This window comes from Pseudopipra pipra, chromosome 2 (assembly GCF_036250125.1).
Source record: "Pseudopipra pipra isolate bDixPip1 chromosome 2, bDixPip1.hap1, whole genome shotgun sequence".
NCBI lineage: Eukaryota > Metazoa > Chordata > Aves > Passeriformes > Pipridae > Pseudopipra > Pseudopipra pipra.
Genome location: NC_087550.1, coordinates 62,595,171 through 62,618,327, shown reverse-complemented (window position 1 = coordinate 62,618,327; position 23,157 = coordinate 62,595,171). Strand labels below are relative to the sequence as shown.

General features: G+C 39.6%; 1 protein-coding gene across 8 annotated transcripts in view; it reads left to right on the top strand.

Annotated features, from left to right (window-relative positions):
• CAB39L (calcium binding protein 39 like) overlaps positions 1-23,157 on the top strand; it is a 62,732-nt gene that overhangs the window by 19,356 nt on the left and 20,219 nt on the right. For all 8 annotated transcript variants that reach the window (XM_064647330.1, XM_064647325.1, XM_064647329.1 and 5 more), the window contains 2 exons: positions 8,181-8,329; positions 19,989-20,153. In XM_064647330.1, coding sequence (XP_064503400.1) covers positions 8,228-8,329; positions 19,989-20,153 — 267 coding nt within the window. In that variant the 5' untranslated portion in view covers positions 8,181-8,227. The remainder of the gene's footprint in view (positions 1-8,180; positions 8,330-19,988; positions 20,154-23,157) is intronic.

Below are 23,157 nucleotides of genomic sequence, written 5' to 3'. Positions count from 1 at the left end.
ACAATAAATTTTTTACAATGAGGGTGGTGAGACACTGGCACAGGTTGTCCAGAGAAGTTGTGGATGCCTCATCCCTGGAAGTGTTCAAGGCTAGGCAACCTGCTCTGTTGGAAGGTGTCCTGGCCCATGGCAGAGGCGTTGGAACTAGATGATCTTTAAGGTCCCTTCTAACCCTGGAACCATTCTATGATTAGTATTTTGTTTGTATTATCACATTAATTCTGATCATTGCTGCCTCATTCTGGGTTTGTTTGGTGAACACCTGAGCTATATCATCTGCTCCAGCAGCCCTGTCTCTGTACCCTCCTTCCATCCCCTTCTTCCCCTCTTGTACTGGTACAGCTCTAGACTGTGGGCAGAACTGGACTGGAAACCTGTGTGACATATTTTCCCCACCAAGCTATTTTTTGTTAACCTGGATCACTTCCCTGATCTGGTTCACCATGTGGTCCTGCAAACAGCTGTATCACCCCAACAGAGTCTGTAGGGATGTGAGTAGATGTGGAATGGGGTATCACCATCATGACAAGTGTTTATCGAACTGTTGCCTCAGTGACCAGCTTGTTATTTGGTGTTTCGTTTTATCCTCTGTGTTTGCTGACAGACTACATAGAATTTTCGGGTTTTATTAAATAGGCATTCAAGCACTTGATTACAAACAGAATAAATAATTTCTTTGAGTGCTTCACCACAGCATTTGAGTGGAGCATCACTATGAGTGCCTTCAGTTTCATAATAGTATTAAACAACTATGTGATAATATTATTCTTATTCTGTAGAGGTGATCAGATTAAGGGCAGAGCTGCCTACTTCTTTTCCATATCTGATCTTCAGGTTGCATATCATCTGCTAAAAAAGACATCTGTAGTGATAGTAGGCATTACTGCAATGTTTTGTGGGTTCAGGTGAAGTTTCAGCCAATATCCACCTTCATTCCAGATAATGCAATAAGTAGCCAACAGCAAAGCTTATTGATGAGTAAATTCTTGAGTTTTTGGAATAATTTTGTTGCCAAGCAGGGTTGGTGTTCATTCACCCTAACCCTAAAACTGTCCTCTCTTCTGTTAATCTTTTGTCTCATTTGTGATGTACCTCATTGAGGATTTGCAGAGAAGTTAATTGTTGTGTAGCCCTGATTCCTTCTGCATATTAAATAAAACATGGGTCATGTGAGGGGACTGCACTGGGGAGGATGAATTTGGCTTCTCCAATTGATCATCACACATGATGATCATCTCCTTATGATCATCCCCTGATTTGAGTACATTGCTCTGTAAGTGCAACAGCTTTCCCAAATATGGCAGGAGGGATAAAGGAGGAGGGATTAAAGTGCCGCTTCCATGATGTAGAAACTGAATTAGCCAAAATGATAAAGAAAGTGTATTAACTGAGGCCCCAAATATATGGGTCTTAGGCACACTGCAGTCAATGAAAAATGAAGGTCTTTTCTTCCATTCAAGAAATTCTCACATGGTATGAGTTATTGAAATGTTTTGATTCTGTTCAATAAGTTGATGAAGACAAGATGAATGTCTGATACTTGACGGGAAGGAAATCTTTTAGCTTGTTTTTTTTGGAAAAACCAAATTGCTTGTCCAGAGGAGTGTCTGCAGAGAGTGCATGGATGGGCTCACATGCTCTCTCCCATTCTTGCCTTCATGGGCAGGAAAAAGCTTTTGTTACAGAGCTGCTTTACTGAGTCACTTTGTAGTGGGATGGGCTGCTTAATAGAGTGATATTGCTGCTTAGAGGTTCAACTGCACTATAGTCTTCGGAGGAAGTATATGATTAAAAGCAAAGAAATTGGGGAGAGTGCCTATAAGCAGAACTAGATCTCTTACTGTACTTTATAGCTGTATTAAATTATTTTTTTTAGTACTTTCTCTTTATGAGCAGATAAACTGGCAGAAGAGATATTTTGAGGACTGATAAAGCATAGGCTCTGTTGTCAAATGATCTAGGTTGCATTCCTGACACAGCCACTGATTTTTTTTAATATGGCCTTGGGTAAATTTTCTAATCTTTCTGTGCTTCAGTTTCTCCCTTTGCAGAGGGGGCAGAGTAAAAGGAGGTATATAGGTTTTGTGAAATCTTAGTTAAATGTTTGTAGAGTTGGAGGCCTCTGAGGGAAGGCATGCCCTGAGTATGAAGGCATGTTATGTTACCTTTGACAGGCTACCGAATACCCTAAAAGTCATGTCTTGTAAAACACATTCATCTCAGGGTTCAATTTGCTGCTTTAGTCTGTGTGATTTTCTTTCTCCCTTTTTTTCTGACTCAAACAGAAATAGCCAGACATTTAGAAAGTAGTGCTTTAATACTTTCTTTTGGTGCTTCTTAACTTACCTAAAATAAAATCAGTGCCATTTTTTTTCCTCCTGGACAAACACAGAATGACATTCCCTTAAAGTATTTTTCTAAAAGTAGAGTTCCTGAAATGTGCTGGACACTCCAACTCTGGCGGTTGAAATGTCGTGTTCATGCTGATGGCAACAGCAGGCTTTGGAAACCACTGTTCCTCCTACAGTGCTGCTGGGACATTTTCCTCATGACTGGGAGAGACAACCTCTGAAGCCAGAAGAGTTGGTCCAGTGAGATACAGCTGTTTCCTTTGGTCTCATAAGCTCCTCACAAGAGCACCAGTGAAATAACATCATCAGAACTAAATGTTTCAGAAGTTGGCTGGCCCCCATTATGAATTCAGGACTGCCCACAATCCATTTCTGATGTTATAAAAACATATGTTGAATAACCATTAGATGGAAAAAATTTTTCTGGAGAGTAGGAAAAGAAAGGGGCTCATTCAGCCCTGTCCCTTGCTGCCAGACAGTAGTGTCAAAAATCCTTGAATCAAGCTCTGTAATGTGGCTGGTTCAAAACCTCAAAGCTCCAGTGGGTAGAAACCTTTACATTTTCAGCTGAAGTTTATTCATCAGCAGTTTATAGCCATTTGCTTCTGCATAAATAAAGTTTTATTGTTATTTGAGCTAAAATAACTTCTTCGGCTTCCCTGTATTTTATTCTAAGCTTACTAGGGGAACACTTTCAGCCTTCTAGAGAAGCTGGTCTTCCCGTTTTTCTGGTCAGCCTAGGGTCCTTCTCTCCACCCACTCTAATCTCTGTTGATTTTACTTGACTGCAGGTGTTCAGGATTGTGTACAATGTTCTGTACAAAGTTCTTTCAAGATCGTACAGAGACATAAATACCTTTGTATTTCTGTTGACAATTACTTCCTTAATTCATCACAGATTTGCATCTGTTTTTCTCCTGTCTGTAAAATACTGTGTATATTTGTATATGTCACCAGCTGCCTGTTTTTGTCATTTCTCATGGTAAGTCCTCAGCTTGAAGCAGATAATCATAGAATGATTTTGTTTGGAAGGGACCTTTGAAGGTCATCTAGTTCAATTCCCCCTGCCATGGGCCAGGATGTCTTCAACTAGAACAGGTTGCTCAGAACCCCGTCCAATCTAATCTTGAATGTTTCCAGGTATCTGGAACATCTACAAATCCTGTTTCTTCTACCATTTAGCATCATCTGGTAGTTTCTACTCTTAACTTTTATCCCATTTTTATTTTCTCAGTTCTTCACACAATCCAGTTTCTAATGATATTCCAATCCTCTTATGTGTTGATAATATCTTTCTATTTTGAGTCTCCACAATTTTTGTGTAGGCTCTTAATTCCTATGCCTATCTAAGTACAGTCCTGTCCCCAGATTGCTGTTACCTTCTCAGTCAGATGACATGATAATTTCCTTTCAAGTAGTTTATTTTGTACTACATTCAAATTAGTGTATTTCCATGTTGGACACATGGATTCTACTGTGTCTTCTCTGCTTAAAAATATGTTCATAAGGAACTGTAGTATGAGCTACCTTTAGTAAGCCTGTATTACATTCTTTTCACTTGTCATTCATCTTTGGTTTTCAGTTATTTTTAGAGTGGTTTCTTGAGAAAATGAACCTTACATGGTGACACTGTCTATCTCTCACCCTAATTCTCTTCCCATTGTAACTTTTGAACTTACTGTCAAATTTCAGGCTACCTTGACAGAGAGCTAGATGCCTGGCAAATACCAAGTTCCAAAAAATGGACTGAAAATAAGTGATGAAAAGAATAGGGCCTTTAAACCAAGTTAGTGCCTCTACTGAAGGGAAGACCTTCCAAGTAAAAGCTTAGAGAGCAGACAGCTGATACAAGGAGGAGGACAGGACAGAAATGCCCCACTGTGTTAAGAGCTTTAGCACGAGCTCGTGCTTTCAAGCCAGTCATGAGGAGCAAATCTGGAAGAGAGGAGTCCTTGTTTTGCCACATGCCTTGTGGAATAGCCAGCCATAAGACTAAGGAGTACAACTCCCAAATCTCATCAAAGTGACTTTACCCCCATTTGCTTCCACTTGTAATTGTGATTAGCGGGTGTCCTCGTAGAAGATTCCTGCATGAAGAATCAAAAGGGATCATAACTTGCAGCTACCAGTATGTATTTTCTGAAGTGATGGATCATCTGTTGCCAGGTGATGATGAGTTAAAAACTGTAATGTAAGAATCTGTGGTTAGGATAATGGTAGAGTATGAAGTGAAGAGAAATGTATTTTATCACTGAACGGTGCTGTGGTGACTTGGTGTCAAGACAGAAACTACATAATCAAAAAGTGCTAGCCTTTGTTCCTAACTAATCTTGTAGTTTTATGGAAAAATTAATGATTATTTTAAATACAGACACTCTACTCTAGACAGTTATGTAAGTATTTTTTGGGATGAAAATATGTTTATAGTCAACATTTCAGTTAGAAATGTGAACTTCATTTTTTAAAAATCTCAGAACCTCTAGCTGAGGAGTACTTCATTTTAAAAATCAAATTATGTCCCCCTTTGCTTTTCTTTGTGTGGAGTCTTCTGAAAGGGAAAGATGAAGGGAAGACTTAAGCATTCTGGTTATACCTACCTGTGGCAGTTTGAGCCACATTAGAAAATCCAAAATCCAGTTTCCAGGCTTCCCCCCACCCCTTCCCACAATTTATCCCAACACCAGAGAGAAACTTTCAGGCCAGAGGCTTCTATAGGGGAAGGGGGAAGTATTTACATTTATTTTACACAAATAAATACTATACAAACTAAAGGGAACTATATATATATATTACATTTCTATCAGTCCTTTTAAGACCCTCCCTTTAACTTTAGTCCAGGAGAAGCCTTTCAAGGCTGCTGGGTAACGCAGTCTCTCTCTCGTGGGAGTGTTCTGGGCCCCTGAATACTCCCTCACCAACCTTCAGCTGTTTGCTGCAGTCTTTCTCCTCACGAAGTCCAAGAAAGTATCTTTGAGTCTTTTCTCCTCGATCTGCTGTGTGATCTCTCTTTCTCAGTCTCATACCTTGGTTCGCTGTTGCTGTAGTGTAGCTTATCACAGTAGGCGTTTGGAATCTTCGTTCCTCCAAGTCAGTTTTCGGCTGCCCCTGGTCAGCTTCAGCAGGGCAACTCCCGAGTCTCTCTCTCTCTCTCTGGCCCGTCTCCAATTTTGCCTGGGATTCTTCTGCTGAGTGCTGAGCTGTTTTATTATCAGCCCGTTCACTTGGCTCTGCTTCAAATGCTGAGCCTCTCCTCCACTTTACAGCGGAGGGAAAGAAAAGGCCCCCCTCCACAGCTTAACTGCAGAAACCGGGGGAAGAGGGCTTGACTGCAAGGCCTGCCTCTCTCAGGTGCTGTGAGTCACATCCCTCACAAACACTCACTCTAAATGCTGCCTCTAACTCTGGCCTAGGCAGAGTTGGGGGCCGCAGGGCTCCCCTCTCCCCCCTGGGAGGGGGAAGAAGAAGCCCAGCCACCCCCTGGCCTTCTCCATCTACACACAGCAGACACCACCAACAAAAAACTGGCAGCAGCTTCTGGTAGCTGTGTATATATGATTTTTAGCAGAAGCGAACAAGACGAGTGGTGATTGGCTCTGCAGGGAACACTGCCCTGGCACCCAGTCACCTCTGAGCCCCCGACTCCTGGGGCGGCCATCTCAAACCATGACACTACCCCAACCTGGATGAAAATACTTCTTTTCTGAAATGCATCTCTCTTGCTTTCAGACTCTCTCTGATGCATCATCACATCCTCATCCCGTGTCCTCAGGGATAATAAAAACATGCAGGTCCTTCTCAAAGTATGTTGTGAATTATTAATCTTCTATTTGCAGCACACGTGGGATTACCGCGTGCTTGACACTCGCTAACAGCGTTTAAGCACCTTTATTGTATACTATTGGCGTCCCAATCTTTTCCAGTGCTTGTATGTAGCTGAACATGCCCCAAAGAGTGAGTCGTTAGGGTACCCAGTCTTTAATCTTGTACTTTGTCAGGTTGAGATGTGACTTTGCTCTGTTGCAAGTTGGCTGGTGGTGCCAAAGCTTGGAGTTGTAAGCTGCATGGGAGCAGGGCTCTGCAGCTGAGAGTGAAGGTTATGTAGCGAAAACTGCAGAAATAAAAATGGGTTTGAACTGGACTGTGAGGAGCTTGAAAATGGAAAGCTGAAAGTAGTGAGATTTCAGACATTGAACATGAAAATATCCCTGTAAGACTGACCTAGCAACAAATGAGAAGCTATATACAAATTCGCCTACTGTGGACGCTATAAAAGAAATTTTGGGTTAAATAAGACACTTAAAAATATTTCCTTCATGTCATAGAAACTGTAAAGATAATCTGCAGAAATGTTTTGAAATGTTTTAATAAGATGTTAAGACAGAATCTGTATAAATTTGTTTTTTTAAAGTCAGAATTTTGTACTTTGCTGTTTTATATGATTGCTATTTATAGTTGCAATAGAATGTATGTCTAATCTAGGTATTAATTCCATAGGATATTTGGGGATTACTAACACATGGATGTATGGCACAAATGGCATCATATTTCCTGATGGAATCTGTAGCATGTCAGTAATAACAACAAAGCATGAGAGGAGTGGATTCTTTGGGACCACTGGGTTTTCTTCTTTATGCTGTGTGTATTGTGCTCATTTAATTCTCTCCTTTAAAACCTCTTGTATAAAGCTTTTTTGTAATTGTAAAAGTTGAAGAATAATGAGATTGAAGTGATTTGTGTATATATTTATGTTTTCACAACAAATTTTGCAAGTGTGTGTGTGGAGGGATTGTGATGGTTTTGTTTTATTGTGGAAAGAGATGAAAGTTTGAGATTATTTTTGCTGCCTTTTTTTTTTTTTAACTTCTTTTTCGTTACTGTAGAAACTGGAATGCAGTCCAGAATAGTGCTCTCCCTGGAAAGTGGTACAGCTTTAACCAGAGCATATTCCCATCTATAGTCAGTCAGTCATTGACTTCGGTAGATCTTTATATTAGACCCTCAGCAAAACCCATAAGAATTCACAACTTAATGCTTTGTAAGATGAGAAACTAATCTAGTTGGTTTCTTTCATATATAAATACAGTGATGTGGTATTTGCCTTTCTAGCCATACAGAGAAAGAATGTTTTAAATTAAACAAACAAATAATTTTCATTAAAATGCTCAGTCTTCCGTTTAAATGTCATGAAAACATTTGCGTTCGTATTTGGACCTGATTGTATCTTCCTTATTTAATTCAGCCAATGTTTTACACAAGTGAGATCTGACCCACAGATTCTTGAAGTCTGTCAGACTTAGGAGATAGCTTAAACTGCTTCCTCCCAAGAAGCTTTAGGCTGAAAAAGAAAAGAAGCTGAAGAAGAAGAAGAGATAGCAGAGAATCTGGGACCTTAACTTGCAGTGCTCTAAATGAAGGATGCGTTTGATGTGCTGGCATTTACAGTTGCTTATCTGCATCATGATGGAGCTAGTGTAGTCTGACAGAAACCCTTATGAGAATTCTAGAGGAGCCTGCCAGATACATGGTGTCCAAAATATGTTGGACGTAGACATAGACGAGCTGGAGTGCTGACCGTGTAGATCGGGTCTTTAGGAAGCATCCAGCTCCTGTGCAGGTGCTGAGTAGTTGCTTTCCACGTGCTAATGGTGGCTTGAGAATCCTGGATGAACTTGCAATAACTGTACGTGAGAACTTTTACTGCTTCACTGAGCTGCTGAAACAAAATGTAGTGCCTGAGGCATACTTTTCTTGTTCATAATGTTTTTGTGTGTTTTTATTGCGTTTTTGTATAAACCTTAAAACCTGTTTTTATTTCTTGTTCAATTTAAGGCAGTCCTCTTCTGTCCTGAAGGAAGAAATCCAGGTGAAGAAAGACCATGCCTTTGTTTAGTAAATCGCACAAAAATCCTGCTGAGATTGTGAAAGTTCTGAAAGAAAACATGGCCATATTGGAAAAACAAGAAAAAAGGACAGACAAGGTATGAGATGATGTTGTAGAAGACCAATAAGGTTTTTATGCTGGGGGAGCAGTAGAATAAAGGGAACAAAATTGTGTTTGCTCACTGTCCTGATTCTGCAGGTGCTTGCCTGTGTAAGTAGCTGAGTGTTGAAATGGTTCTGCTGAGATCAGGGGTCTTTTGCATAGGTAAAATACAACAGATCCAGGGGCCAAACCAAAAATGCTGACATCCAGGAGCCTCAGCCAAAACGAAGGATGATCTCCCACTACTTCAAACAGTAATGCATCTAACAAAACATCTTGGAAGGCTATTTGAAAACTATTATACTATTAATTGTTTTAGCAGGATAACAAATGAGACTGTCAATTAATGTGTAGGTACCCACAGAGCAACACTTACTTCTGATGAACATTGTTCACATAAAACAGCAAACCTGTATGTATCCAGAAGAGATTTCACTGTGTTGATCCTTTACACTGTTCTAGGTGCTAGTGCTTCCTAAATGAACTGTGCTACTCATATTCTAATTATAGTGCTAGGCTTTTGCTAATATTACTGCTCTCTTCTAATTCTGTCACACAGACCCGAATTACTTTTGCCACTTTTCCAGTGACCACCTGAAAAGATGCTCCCCAACATAAAAAATGCTGCCAATTAGACATTTGTACTTGCATAAAATCAAATAATTTTGTTTTCTTTTTTGCATCCGAGTATATGATTTTAATTAACAATGAACTAATTTTAAGTTAAAACTGAATGTCAATGGAAACAGAAATAGCTGATAAGTTATATTAGCAGAGTTTTCATGGAGCTGATTTTTGCATGTGTGCATGTTGTGTTTCCCCCAGTTGTGCAGGAGCGTGTATTAAAACAACCCCAACCCAAAAGGTAGGCATGGAGCCCTTTGCACCCTTAGTGAAATCCTCTTGAAACTTTTTGGTTCAAAGGAAGTAGCTCAGAGTGTGTTAATTATGTAAGATTGGTCACATGGATTTCTGGGAGGCCTCCGGTATTTGATGTCTCATGCTGAAATACCTTCGATTAACTGAAAAGCCCTGAGAGAATTTGACTCAACTAAAACATAAGTAACTAAATAAACCAACAGAATCTGTTCTCCCCTGCTGAATTCATCTTTTGGAGCCTGATTAAAGAAGACATTCAAAGCAGAAGCTCTAGACTCGGATTTCTTTTCGATTTGCCTTGCAGCATGACTCCTCTGGGTTGTGGTTTTGAGAATTTTTGGCTTTGAGCTGGTTTGTTTATTTGTGTGTCAGTGACAAAGGAGAAGAAATTCAGACTTCTTAGAAAATCAAGAACTTCATGTAAATCTTTCATAAAAGTCAGAACAGCTGGTGTGTGTTTTCCGCACAGAACAAAAGATACGGGAGTGTTTCCTTGGCATATTAGAATGGAAACAGCTCGTGAACTTAATGACGCTTATTTTACAGGAGGAGGTTCGTTTTCAGTTATTTTTTATGTCCTTCATTGCTATGGGGTAGAGGCTGTTCCTGGAGAGAGGAGGGAGTGGGACGGGCAGTCCCTTCAGCAGCAAGGCAGAAGGTGAAGAAAGCAGCCTTTTTTTTGTGGGTATATGGTTTATATGGCTTGTTGACTCAGAACTTTGTGCTGTGATGTAGAAGAAACACATAGGGCCTCCCTCCTTTCAGGAGGAAAGATGTGAGACTCCCTGGTAATGCTGCCTTTCATCTAGAGTGTGCACTGAGCTGTTCTGAGATAAATACCTATTAAAGAAAATAGCCAAATTTGTTCTCCTGAGTTTAGGGAAGTAAATTGTAAGGAATATCTTTAGTACTGTGACGATGATAAACTTTAAAAAATGGCAGGAAAAACAATCCCCCCAATCGCATCTGCTACTATCCATTCAGGTTTGTGGACTTAGTAATACCATTTTTAAGTGTTGTTTGAAATTTGAATTGGAGAAGAACAGATGATGGAGACACTTTCAGTTGCACAAAGGTTCTCAAAAGTTAGTAATGCTAATAAGTAACATGTTTTCATGAGTATGATTAAAGAAATTTAACTGAAAACAAAAGCAAAGAAAAACAAAGTACAGTGCTGTACACTGTGCTCCTCAAAACTTGGCAAGATTTTTAAATTTACCTCCAGTTTGATTTCCAAATGGAGAAGAAATGTGTCAAACTTTCATGAAAAGCTCCAGTGGTCTGGCTCCTTCAAGAGTCAGAAACTCTGGATATCTCAGAGCTGGTTTTGGACCTGGTGGCCCTGTGAACACAGAAGTTTGGAAAGCAGAAATCTGAAGTTTTTCAGATTTCTGACTCCTTGTCTGCTGTGAGAACTAGAGGGGTACTGTTGTGCCTCACCAGAAAACCAAGGTTCCCAGAACTTCCAGGGTATGACTCCGGAGAATCCCTGATTTTACATGCAGAATAGTTTCAAACTAGGTCTTACTTCAGATGCTTAAAGAAGAAGATTTATCCTGTGACAATTGAGCTGTTATTGTAGTACAGCCAATATGGTATGTGGGTTGAGACAGCTAAAAGCTGCTAATACAGCCGGAATTGGCAGGGAAGTGTGGCAAAGCTTGAATTAACTGCAGGGGTAGCAGAGAACCTCCTTGATTCTTTTCCTAGTTGAGAAGTCATAAGTATGAGGTGAAGGTGCCCTAGGCAGCTGGGAGCACACAAGGTCAGACAGGGAGAAGCTTGATGCTTCTCATACAACTTTGTGAAACTGTCAGCAGGAACCATCTATGTCTTGGAGGGGATGTTTTTAAATAATGCAGAAATGATCATTCCTACCAAGTAATGCAGGACGCAGGTAGAGGGAACTTTACAGCAGAGCAGTTGAGACTTCAGGGTAATGGGGAGAGGGTGGAGGACAAAGCTTGATAGATAGGATCAAGAGAAGATAGGATAGAGAAGCCACTTGTAAATGCAAAGGAAATTATACATCTTTTCTGTGGCATTTCCATGTACACACATAATATAGGAAAGTTTATACTCTTTCTTCATGATGCTTTTTGTTAGTCATAGAGCAGTACCCATTCGGGCTTTAAGTACTGTTGACTGAGCTAGCATCTGTCTTCTTAGGTAAGGATTGAGTTTGACCCAGTTTCTCCATGTGTCTTATTTTTTTTAAACTATTAATGTGTGTAGTGTTGCCATAATGCTTTTTAATGCTTTTTAAACACTCCCAACTGAAAAATAGGCTAAGTTTGAATGTGTGGTTCTTACTTTTATGTGTGGGTTTCTTTGTGTACTTGCATGGATGTGTGTGTGCTTATAGCTTTGCCATTCTCTCAGCTACATTCTCATGGTTGATAGACCACAGGTTGAGAAGTGCCAGCACACGTGGCTCCTTTTTCTCTGAAGTGCTCTTTCTAATATCTTGGTTTTATAATTTTTTTAAAATACCATCTATTTTAAAGCAGGCATTGTAGCACTGGCAAATCTAATGTAACAATTGGAAGATTAAGTAGGGTAAGACAGAGCTGAAAAAGTGGACTAAAGCCTTCTTTATCAACCATCCTCTTCTCTTCCAAGATCCGAAATAAAATGTTATTGGAGCATGTATGATTGCTGACATCCTGTTCAGGCTTTGATGTGGTGAGGAATAATTAATTAAGTTTTATTACAAAATTCTATAAATGTCACAAAAATTTTAATCTCAGTCATGTAGGACCAAAATGTTCTTGAATTTAATAAAAAAAGCCCATTCTGGAGTTAGCTAGAAAAGCAGGGAAGTATTTAAATATCTAAGAAAGGAAGCCTTCAGTGCTTAGACTCTCGTCCTTCTTTCTGGCACGAATCCTGTAGCATTGGGAGGATGCATGTAAATAGGGATGAGGAGAGGAGAAACCCTGAAATCAAGTGCTCAGATCTGTTGAACCTGAGGAAGAAGGGACAGCTTGTGACACGCTGGTCACAGTGCTTCGTTTATTACTGATATGTTGCCATGTCTTCTGTTGATTGATGTTGTAAAAGATCATTAATAAAAAGGATGCCTGATCCACCTCACAAAAAGAGGGGTATGACATCCTGACTTCTCCAAGTCTTGTGTTCAGCTGCTGAGTCCAGTCGGCACAAAGCAGTGCAGGTGGCATCCAGTATGTCACTGAAGAATGTCCTTGAACACATCACCCTCTTCCTGCTAACCACACACCTTCGGGTGCGGCAGCCTGACTCAGTGCCATCTGTGGTGCCTACAGGTTTGGTAACATTTTCTGAACTTGCCTTGCAGCAAAAGCCTTTCAAGTGTCACAGGCTTTTAATTTAGTGCAGCAAACGGATCTGAGATTGGTTGAAACTCAGTCTAATCTTTGCAGGTAGTCTAGATGGGCCAGAAGATTTGCAGTTTCTGGTGTGGCTGATCCAAGATTAAGGGTTTATTGCAGAAAATGAACCCAAATGCATTACAGCAGGTTCAGGGTGCTGGGCTGAGTGTTTTCTTAGCAGGCAGAACTGCAGGCTGTAGCACCTTTATCAATGTTCAGAAACAGAGTGGAGCTAGATGTACAATAACCTGCAGTGTCTAGCTTCTGCCCCTTTCACTCAAATATATCTAACAAGAGTGCTTGTTTAGGTAAGTCACTGTAATCTGTCCTCTGTTTGACCTCTGTGTGCTGTAACAAATTTGGTACTGTTCAGAAGGATCAGGAGAACAGCATTTTATTAAGGCTACATTTAAAAGACTTCAAGATTTCTGGAACAAATATTTCTATCAATAAATCCTGCTTTTTTACACAGCAACAATGAAGCCATTATAGGCTCCTGTTCACCTCGCTCACTGCTGCGTTGATAAAGCGTCTGGGGACTGGTGTGTGAGGTGAGGTGCATGCGGAGGACATGATGTGCATTTGCATGGAAGAACAGTTGCGTGACTGCTGTGAATGTGAATACCTGTGGATGCGATTCTTCAGCTGCCGAAGTCAGTTGCAAAATTGCCTTCGACTTCATTGCTGCAGACTGAAACCGAGGGAATAAGATAAGAAGGGCTTGGCACCCCTTCTTCCTTGCTCTGTGTGTCCTGGGGTTTTGTGGAGTGTTTCATGTTTCAGCTTCCCTGTTCTGCTAAGGCCTGTTGTTGCTCTAGAGATGGGAGAAACTCCAGATACCATCAGGTGCTGGTGCCAAGAGTTTAAACCTGTCTCTTCTGGTTGCTTTTTATTTTTTAAGGGCCTCACAACCCTTAGTTCTATCTTAAGTGCAGGATTAACAGTGGGGAAGGAATTTATGTCCAGGTGGGGCAAACCTGTCTTCTCCATTTAATCATCCACCCTTTTAAAAGGTGTTTCCCTGTTGTGCCTGCTTGGCCAAATTGTTATTGCCAGCTTCCTTGAGTACTAGTCCATAATGTTTTACTAAATGGCAAATTTCAGGCCTCCTGATCCAAAATGTCCACAGTTTGTTCCTATGGATCAGTTTAGCATGAAATTGTAGCAAGAATAAGTCAGCTGAGGTGATCCTGAAGTTACACAGATGTTGGATTCCGATTCTGCTAATGGCTTTTCTTGGGAGTCCTTGCAGACTGTAGAGAGAGAGACCTGCATTGGCACTATTCTTTTAGGAGAAAAATTGGTTTGAATCACACAGAGACAGTATTTTTAAACCAGTTAAAAACAAATCAAGGAGCTTTATGCTTTTGGTTGCAGTATGTAGCGTGGAGTACTGGCAGATCACTGAATCACACATTGAAGTATTTAACATCACACTGGCAGGCATCTGTGTGTGTTACTGTCTGCTGCTGTGCAAGAGAGCAACAGTTTAGAGAGAGATTTTTGGTCTGGAAATATGCTAGGTACACAAACAGAAGCTGTATTGCCCTATTTGCCATATTCTTATGAACAACTGAGGATTTCTTCACCAGGCATCCTGTATTTTTCTTATGTGTATTTGTTATCTGAGTTTGGGAAGGTGAAAAAAGTTCTTGCAATCTGTTTTTTATTCACTGTTATGGTTGCTCATAAATGTTATATTAAGTCCCCAGATGAATAAGCCCTTCTGACCTGTAACATATGGACATACATGTGAGACCTCTAATTTGTTGATGAAACACAGGTAAAATAGAGACAGCCCACTGAAAACTCTGAAGAGTTGCAGCTCAGGTGTAGGAGCTCAGACTGTTGATTATTCAGGGCCTTATGCTTTTCCCTTTATGTTGTTTGTAATCTTCCTTGGAAAGGAGTAAAAAGATGCAATGGATCTACCTTAAATAAGAGGAGATCTATCTCTCTCTCTCTCTGACAAGCATAATAGGTCTGGATCACAACCACTTAATATGACTTTGTTAAGATAAATGTGAAATTGCCATAAGTAGCTGAGGAGAGGAGCGAGGCAAGGTTAGTAAGTAGAGGTAATTTTTATTAACTCAGTTGGAATAGCCAGAAATTCATGTTGCTGAAGTTGAGGACTCTTGGTAAAATATATCTATGGTGTGCTATGTATGGGGGTTTTAAAAAACTGTCTGTATGAAGTTTTGATTTCTGAAGCAGATCTACTTTGTTTATTTTGCTATATCACACAAGCAGTGTTGCAGATAAAATAGCTTAGCTTTTGAGTATGGAAAGTCTTAACTCATGTAATTATGGAAATAAAAATTCAGCTTTGGCCATGAACAAGAGATAAGAAGGCTTTGTTTTAGCCTTCCATGCTGTTCTTTAAAATCTTACTGGAAGATTTTGTAAAAACAACAAAAAATATGTAAGTCTTGGCGGATTCCTTTGTACCTTAAAGGAAAAAAAAAAAACCCAAGAAACTCCTTATTGAACTCTCTTGTATAATAAGAGGAAAGAAAATTAACTATTTTGCAGCATTCCTTAATAATGCTGAATGACTGCCCTAAGAACACTGTCATGCACTTTGACCCTCCTGTAGAGAACAGTCCAAAAAACCAGATAAAGCTCAGAAATTGTCTTCTAGACCTGGCCAAGCAAGTTAAACTGAAGAACCCAATATTAAAACTGTGGGAAAGGAAGATCAACACTGGCGTATGGAAATATTCAATACAGGCATAGTAATGTTATCCATTCTAATAAAGACTGGATCTTTGCAACAAGATTGGCTGATCTTCATGTGTGGGATAGGCTGTGGAGAGGAGTGTCTTGAGGTCTTTCAGGGAAGATTTTTTTGTGTTAAATTTTAGGGAATCATTTCTCTGTAAGCTCCTTTCTTTGTGTTATGTTCCCGTTAAGTCAACAGCAACAAGACTTTGATCTGTGAGGAAAATAAGCTGTGACAAGTATCTTCAACTTATAAAATTTCCAGCTTTTGTTGTTGAAGCTGTTGGTAGGTTTAGAAAGACATATAAATGCTGACAAAAAAACCAACTTTATGAGTAGGGCAGGTTGAACGTGTTTATAATTTGGAGAAGTTATGTAGGCTTATCTATGCTGTCAGTTTTCCAGTTCTAAGTCTATTGTACATCCTCTAGCCCAGATGGGTTAGCAGAGGATTGTTAGATTTCAACATTTGCACAAAATGCTGTGTTTCAAAATGGACTCAAAACCCTCTTGTGGGTTGCTGGTCACTATAAACTATACTCTGTGGATGCAGAGTTATTTCTTGTTGGAAATAACTTGTTAGTCCTGTGTTGGATCAAAATAGAGAAGAAATGGCCATCATTGAAAAAACTGCCTTTGTTGCACAGGTGGGTCTAGGTTGTGCTCTGCTTCACTCCCCTTACACAGCTATTACAAATCAACCTTGTAACTCATTGGACACTCACCCATGCACCCACCTTGAATTTTAGTATTCTGTGGTGGAATTGGATCTTCCCAAGTCTGGACATTGTGAACTAAGATGCCTGTAGACTGGAAACCTGCAAGTTGCCTTGGAAGATCAAGATCCTGACATCTTGTGCCAGGGACAGCACTGATGAGTGTGCTGGGAATCAGCTTGCACTTCATCTTTGCTTTGTTGTCCATACCCACAACTTTTGACTGATCAAAGTTCAGCTTATCCCACTTTTGACATTTGTATGTAATACAGATAAGCCGTTCTGTTCAGGATTGTGTGTTTAGTTTTCTTCTTTCCCCCCTTTTCCCCCTCTGTTCACAACAGCTTTTGTAAATATAATGGCATAAATTCAGTTATGATGTAAAGGACTCATCCTTAGAGGGTAAAAGGAAAATCTGGTGGAAATAAGATTGTGACTAATTGCAAGACTGAGGCAAATGGCTAAAAGTGCTTAGATATTTCATGAAACTGTTTCTTTTGCTCTATAACTTCTGCTGACGTGATGCTTGCAGCACTTTGCTATTGTTGCTGTTGCCACTTCTGGAAAATAAAAAGTAATGTGGAAGTCATAATAGACTTTGGAGTTTCTAGCAAATCTCTTTTTTAATTTTTTGTCACTGAAATTCTGTTTGTGGCATTGTTAGGGGGAAGAGTATCTTGCTGAGGCTTTTTGTTGATTTTTGCAATTTTTCCTGAAGAGGGTCAGGACCGGTCTGACTTCTTCTGTAGATATGTTTCTGTCATCCTGTATTTCCATGTATTTGTGTGAGTGTATTTGCTTTGTTGTTTGTTTTGGACACATCTTAGGTCTTTGGATCTTGGAATGTCTTTTTTTTTAGCGTTTCCATGCCAGAAACAGTGCTTATGTACTTAAGGTATTATTCTAAAAATGCTTGAAGATTAAGTGGAAATGTCAAAATGGAGGCTAAAAGTGACTGTTAATTTAGGAATCTGTGTTCAGGATTATGGTTTTCCTCCAAATAGATTGTGAGGGGATAGGCACTGAAGAGCAGTCCTCAGATTTGACCAGGAATAGCTTTTGGTGGCGGGCTGAATGTCAAACCAGACTATCCGGAGGATATGAAGGAGGAGGAAGTTAAACCCAGAATGTAAATTGCATGTAGAAAAGCTGAGAAGAAGATCAGATGGGATGGCAGATGATTAGAGAAGTACAGCTCTTGTGCCCAGTTCTGCCCATCAACACCAGTGTTCTGTAGTTTCATTTTCTCACACAGCGCTTTACTTTTTCACCTCCTTTTTGAGAATAAAACCTAAAGCTGAGCCTTGCAGGCATTTTTCTACATATCAGAAAGGACTACTTACACTTGAAAACAAAATTTATTATTTTTTTTTAGCTACAGAACACCAGAGATATTCCCACCCTGCCCAGCAGAACGGGTGAATGGCCAAACATATGAGTTTTTCCTTTGATATGAAAATATTTCCCCAGCTCTTACAAAGACTTAGAGCTTTAGTTTCCAAGATAGCATCCCTGTTGTTAATCCCATCTGTACTCTGTGGAATCTCTCAAGTGACATACAAATAACATTTGAGGTAAAAATAGGCTTTTTTGCTGAGTGATGGTAAGGAACAGCAAGATTTTTACTGGTTAAAGTTATCACGTACTCATACTCATTTACATGCCACTCATGCTGACCTATATCAAATAGCAGAAAACTGAGAGTAGGTACTAGGAGATTAGAGGAGAACAGTTCTTTATGCTGTGCAAGTCAATGCTTGAATCTTCCAGATAGATGCAATGTAAAAGTGGCTTTTTATTTTATTTTTTCTTTTTTTTTTAGGATTTCTAGGTTTTTACTACAATTTTTTTTCACTATATGAATAAAACCTGTGATTTAAATCAATATTAAAGTATTGGCAGATGAGCAGCAGGTGAGAGATGCCTCTTCATAGCATTGTGTGGTTATTTTATGCAGATTGATGGGATGGTATTTGAAAGAATGACATTTTTCCTTTCAGTTTATTTGAGGGATGTATTGAAATTATTGATCTGGCTTTAAATATCCATTAATGTCCTATTAGGTTTTACAAATGACTCTTGGGTTTTCTGTGTGTGTCTTGATTATTTTTTTCCACCTGCTATGCTAACAAAATACTAATTTCAAGTAAAGGTTTTGCAATATAGATGTGAAAGGCTACCTTATCTTCAGAATCGTCAACCATCCTGCCTGGCACTTTGCTTTCATTCTTAGTTTTGCTTTCAAACCTGTTCCTTACTTACTTCCCACTCCCTGCCAAAGAATCCAATCAGCCTTGCTGCAGGTCATGTGTGTAATAAATGTAACCAGACCCAGGAAGAGCCATTGCCTCCATTGCCTCCATGGCCCCATGGCTGGAGCAGGTGGCATTTAAAGCACACACATATACGTACATGAAAAAATAACACCTTTGCTCCATGGAGTCTTTATTCATACAAAGTGGAGCAAACTTGTGAGGAGAGTGTGAGCCAGAGCCGCTGTGCTGCAGCCAGTGGTCCTTTTCCTTGGGAAGTGGGATGTTGTCATTCACATCTGATTTAAACCTGCTGACTGCCATGAATGCTAAGCTGTTACCTTTTTATAGGTGAATGTCTTTCATTTTCCTGTTATAAGCATTCTGGTCACGATCTTTTGTAAGGTAATTCTTGATTTTTCCTCTACATTAGTTATCAAAAACATTACACAGAATTAGTTTACACTAGGTGGGAACAAAAGATGAAAGATTTGTTTTACTTCACTTGGTGACAGCTGTGGAGCTTTATTAAAGCAAATTGTTTAATTTAAAATTTCTCAACCTGAGACTGAAGTACCTGTGTGCTCAGTAAGCAAATCCTTTGTGGAAGATGCTGGCTAAAACCACACGTGATGAGGAGAAATAGGTGGTGGCAATGCAAAGGTGTCAGGTTTTGGCTGGCATAGAGTTAATTTTTTTTTCTAGCAGCTGGTACAGTGCTGTGTTTTGGATTTAGGGTAAGAATAATGTTGATAACACACTGATGCTTTAGTTGTTGCTGAGCAGTGCTGACACAGAGTTAAGGCCTTTTCTGCCTCACCCTACCCCACCAGCGAGTGGGCTGGGGGGGGCACAAGAAGCTAGAAGGAGACACAGCTGACCCCAGCTGGCCAAAGGGATATTCCATAAATTATGGCATCATGCTCAGCATATAGGGTTGGGGGGAAAGCTGGATGGAGGCTGCTGCTCAGGAACTGTCTAGACATCATTTGAAAGGTGGTGAGCAATTGCATCATGCATCACTTGTTTATTATTATTATTGTTATTATTATTTTTTGACTTCTTTTCTGTCCTATTAAACCATCTTTATCTCAACTCACAAATTTACTTCCTCTCTCCTCCAGTTCTCTCCCCCCTTCCACTGAGGGAGAGTGGGCAAATTGCTGTGTGGTGTTTAGCTGCCTGCCACGTTAAACAATGACACAGGGGTACGAGGATTTATTTGGGTTACCATTAGAGGAGCTGGGACAATCCATCGGCAAGCAGCTGATGGGGAGGCAGAACAGCAGCCGTCCTGCTGGCAGGAGCAGCCGGCTTGTTTGGCACCTCCCTCTGGCCCATCCTGCCCCACGTGGGCTGATGGAACCCACTGGGGAGGATGGGGGAAGCAGAGCTGCTTCTGCAGGGCAGTGCCTGTCTCCAAACCTGTAAAGGATCTTGCAGATGCTTGATGGTAATTGCTGTCTTGCCCCTATTTTATGCCTGTGGGCTGTAATTGATGGCATGCAGCGTTTAAATTTAATATATCTTGTGTAAGACCTGCAGAATACAGTGTGGATGCTTCAGCCTCATTGATTGCATAAAATAATTAAACCATTTTTTAATAGGAAACGATCATTGCAAGTATGATTAGAAGTGTTATTTTGAAATGCATGTCTTTTAAAAGAAAATCCTTTTCTTTTTCTTGTCTCTTTTTTTTTAAAACAAAACCCGTTTCTGCTGGTGAACAGGCATCAGAGGAAGTGTCAAAATCTCTGCAAGCAATGAAGGAAATTCTGTGTGGGACCACAGACAAAGAGCCACCTACAGAAATCGTGGCCCAGCTGGCGCAAGAGCTATACAACAGTGGCCTTCTAGTGACGCTTATTGCCAACCTGCAGCTGATAGATTTTGAGGTAGGTCAGCATCCATAAACCTTTTCAACTCCTTGGTTTCAGTGTTGTCAGTGAGTAGAACTGTATTTTTGTGAAATCTAAATAATTTTATTGCATTCAAAACTAATTTTCATGCGCTGAAGAAAGCAGCTGCTCTAAATTGGTCAGTGTCGTGAAAGATGTGGTCATACACTGGCAGTAAATAAAATGCATGTGATTTTTTTTTTTTTATTAAAACAAAAACAATGACAAGATATTACCATGTGTATCCAAACAAGATAGGAAATGATGCTGAGAATACTGTCTAGGACCGACCTTGTAAGCTGCAGTGATAAAACTCTTTGAGATAGTGCAACTGTCAGACCCACTGTCTCTGAAGAGTATGTCTGATTTAGAAAGGGTTCAGGGACATGGAATGAAAATAATTAGAAAAATGGGAAAATCTCATGTGGCAAAGACTGAAAAAAATTAGAATAGTTTAGTTGAGAGGAAAGGAGTTGAAAAATCTGTTAAAAACTCACAGCGGGGTAAATTGGGTGGCCCTCAATTGCTGGATTAAAAGAAGAAAGGAATATAACTATTTTAGAAGGATTAATCTGAATCTCTCTCTATATATCATTTAATTATATATATATAAACATATATATATATAAGTATATATTTTGTGGAACTTCTTACCAGCTTTGTTGTTAATATCAAAAATGTAGTAGACAACTGCTAAGACAACTACGTTTGCTTATAAGTAAGAAAAAGAAGAGTTATAGTGGAAAAGACTGCAGTAATTCAGCATAGATATAAACCCTTTTAACTGATATTTGACTGGTAGGGACTGGGAAGAAACTTTGTCAGTTCATTGTAATATTCCTGTGGTCTACAGTCAACCGGGATAGTGTCCCCCAGGGACTGCTGTTATGAGTTCTGTGATTTATGTGGCTCCTGGCTGCTAGTGAATTGTTACAGGTGTCCGAGCACCAGGGAGAAATCCCCAGCTCCCAAGAGCCAAACCTCCACCACTGAGGTCTGAAGCAGGAGCAGTACCCAACCTATAGGCAGACACTGAATTAATACATCAGTTTCTCAGAGAGATCTTCTGATGCTCTCAGAGCCCCCCTTTTGTGGGAGTCACTTTCTTGTGGAAGTTTTTTCTCCTTATATTGAAATGATTTTCTTTCCGTTTTGTACATGAATGGAAGGGAGGAACAATGAAAGACTTATGTTTTCTTTTTCCCCCTTCTTCCCCCCCCGCCCAGTAAAGCTAGGATTCAAGGACTTATTTGTATATATTGTATTAATTTTTGAAAGTGTTGTTAGTAGAGTTCTCTCTCTCTTTTCTCAAGTCTTAAGTTTAGGAGGGTTTTTTTTTAATACTAGAATTTATTGAGAACTTTTCCTTTGTCTTTTCCTTGACACCTCTGGTTACTGTTGTGTCATAATTGCAAAAATACTCAAAACCCATCAACCCAAACCCCTAAAAACTTTTTAAGAAAAAAGGAGATGGGGGAGGGGAAGATACTGTCAGCACAGAAGGGACACTACTGCAATTTGTTAAATTACATGACAGTCTGTATTGCTTCTGTCAGAAAAAAAAAATTCTGTATGGACATATTGAACGCACAGTCCTTAAATGAAAGCACTGAATTAAATACCTAATCTGTTGCTGAATTACTGTTATTACAATTTTAATAATTCTAGTTGCAAAATAGATTTTCCCATGATAAAACTTTTCTAACCATTTAGCAAAGCTGTTATACATACTCTTTTGGCAAAACACTAGAAACAAAATGCCATCGAACAAGAGGATAGTGAGAGTATGTGCTGCTTTGTGTTCATATCCCCACTGACTTTTCCAGTTTATGAACTCTTCTGCTTCCATTTTGTTATTATGGTGGCCACAGCTGGTATTTTGGTTTCTTTGTTTAACAAGCAATTTCATCACTCTATAACATGCAAATTATTTTTTTGATCTGTACATAATGGTAGAAGGCAAAATCATAAATTACTTGAATATCTGATTTCCAAAGGAAATAATGTTTCTGTAGGTTACTTTGTTTTATCATGACTCCCTGTCTACTCCTCAGTGACCCTGTTGCCCACTTGGATCCCAGTTTTTCACAGCTGTACTTCCTTTTGAAGATGTGTTTTCAAAGACTGTGTAGGAGAGACTCACACACATCCATCACACATCCATAGAAAACACAGCTTTATTGCTTCTGCCACTCAAGAAACATGGTATCATTTTGGTGATGATATTGTTAAGAAGCACTAAAGTTGGGTTTGGGCAGGAGCTCAGAATCAAAATCAGACTGAATTTTTGGAAACTTAATACTAAATTTATTGTTGAACTTTGAAGAACTGGGGAAAGTGTACACACTGAAAAAGTCAACCAAAAATGTAGATGTTACTAACTATGTGTAAGCCTAAAGGCTCACAAGCCGTATAGCCTCTAAAATAGGCAGTAAATAGCTGCAAGCCTGGTACTGGTTATGTTAGAATCTTTTCCTTACTTTACCTTGAAATGGGAGCTAAGTTAAGGGATAGGTATCATACAATTTGTTATTTTTATGACACATCTTTGGCAGTTTTTCTTGTTCATGTCTAGGCACTTTCTCTTCATGCTGCCTTATCTTGTGCTTCAGTGGCCATATATATTTCATTATAAGGCAAAACTGAATTGCAGATCCAAGTAAGAAGCATTTCAAAAGTATTCCTACAATTTTCATATATGGTGGTGAGGGAAGTCTGTCTTGGTTCCCTCCTATCTGCCTCCACTCCCTCCTGGAGAAGCTAGGGAGATCAACTCTGGCTTTCGTCTTCCTGGATCTCTAGAAAATGAGATATAATTGCATACATCTATATCTATATCTATCTATTTATCTTGTCTCCTCTCTGCTATTGCATATAAAGCTGAAATGCACCCAATATTAAGTAACTAATATAAAATTTGACATAGCAGAGAGGATCACTAAATTTTTGGCCATCTTTACCTCACTCTTTCAACAGCCCTTCTTCATCTGGATTGGTTTCC